At 67.9% G+C, this 1,109-nt stretch overlaps 1 protein-coding gene across 1 annotated transcript in view; it reads left to right on the plus strand.

Annotated features, from left to right (window-relative positions):
* Window positions 1–313: 313 nt before the first annotated feature.
* CFAP410 (cilia and flagella associated protein 410) overlaps window positions 314–1,109 on the plus strand; it is a 5,713-nt gene continuing 4,917 nt past the window's right edge. Inside the window, exon 1 of the mRNA XM_085303927.1 lies at window positions 314–409. Coding sequence (XP_085160053.1) covers window positions 314–409 — 96 coding nt within the window. The remainder of the gene's footprint in view (window positions 410–1,109) is intronic.

Here is a 1,109-nt window from a genome sequence, read left to right on the forward strand (position 1 = left end):
GGTCTGTGGCAGAGGGGCCTGGGGGGGCTGCGGGCCGTTGGGGTCTCTGGCAAAGGGGGCCGGGGGGCTGCGGGCCATGGGGGTCTCTGGCAGACAGGGCCTGGGGGGCTGCGGGCCATGGGGGTCTCTGGCAGAGGGGATCTGGGGGGCTGCAGGCCATGGGGGTCTGTGGCAGATGGGGCCTGGGTGGCTGTTGGCTGTGAGGGTCTGTGGCAGAGGGGACCTGGGGGGCTGCAGGCCGTGGGGGTCTGTGGCAGAGGGGACCAGGGGGGCTGTGGGCCGTGGGGGTCTGTGGCAGAGGGGGCTGCGGGCCATGGCCGGGGCGAAGATGCAGCCGCAGGCTGGCGGGGGAGCGGGGCCCTGCCGTGACCCCCGGCTCTCGTCCCGCAGGGGCAGCCGCCTCACAGACGTAAGCACCGCTGCGGCCTCGCTGCCCTGGGCCGCCAGCTGGCCCGCGACGGAGGGGCGTCGCTCGGGGGCCTCCCCGCAGGCTCTGGGCATCGGGAACGACCCAACCGGCGGCGCCACCCTGCTGCCCCAGGCCCTGGCCCGCAGGCCGCTCGGCTCCACCGGGAAAGCCTTGTGCCGGCCGCTGGCTGGAGCGGTGATGGGGAGCTGGCGGCAGGGCGCGGGGGCAGGCGGGGGCCTCTGTCCGGGCTGCCCGCGAGCAGCGAGCTCTGGCGCTTGTGGGGACTGCTTAGCATCTCATGCAGACGGGTTGCTCAGAGCGCCTGGAAAAGGCGCCTGGAAGGGGGCGGAAGAGGCTTTTTGCCCTTGAGGGAGGGACGCTGAAGTCCCGAGTCTTGATGTGCCTGCTTGGGACTTGCTTGCGGACGTGTGCCCTTAGCGTGGAAGGGTTCTCTGGGGTGGAAGAAGTCCCTTCTGGAGTGCAGCAGCTGGAAAGAAGCGCAGAAGGTGCAGAGCTGCTGAGCCAGGAGAGCAGTGTGATGTTGGCTTGTGTCGGTGTGTGAGTGGAGAGGTGGAGGGGTTCCTGAGTGTGGCAGCAACCCCCCATGTCTGTGTTAGTCTGGGTGAGACTGGAGTAACCTTAAATTCCTGTTCTTGCTGTTAATTCTTTGTGCACAATGTTAATTTCTTTCTAGTTTTCT

Source organism: Rhea americana, unplaced genomic scaffold, assembly GCF_003343005.1.
Source record: "Rhea americana isolate MKP2758 unplaced genomic scaffold, rheAme1 scaffold_200, whole genome shotgun sequence".
NCBI lineage: Eukaryota > Metazoa > Chordata > Aves > Rheiformes > Rheidae > Rhea > Rhea americana.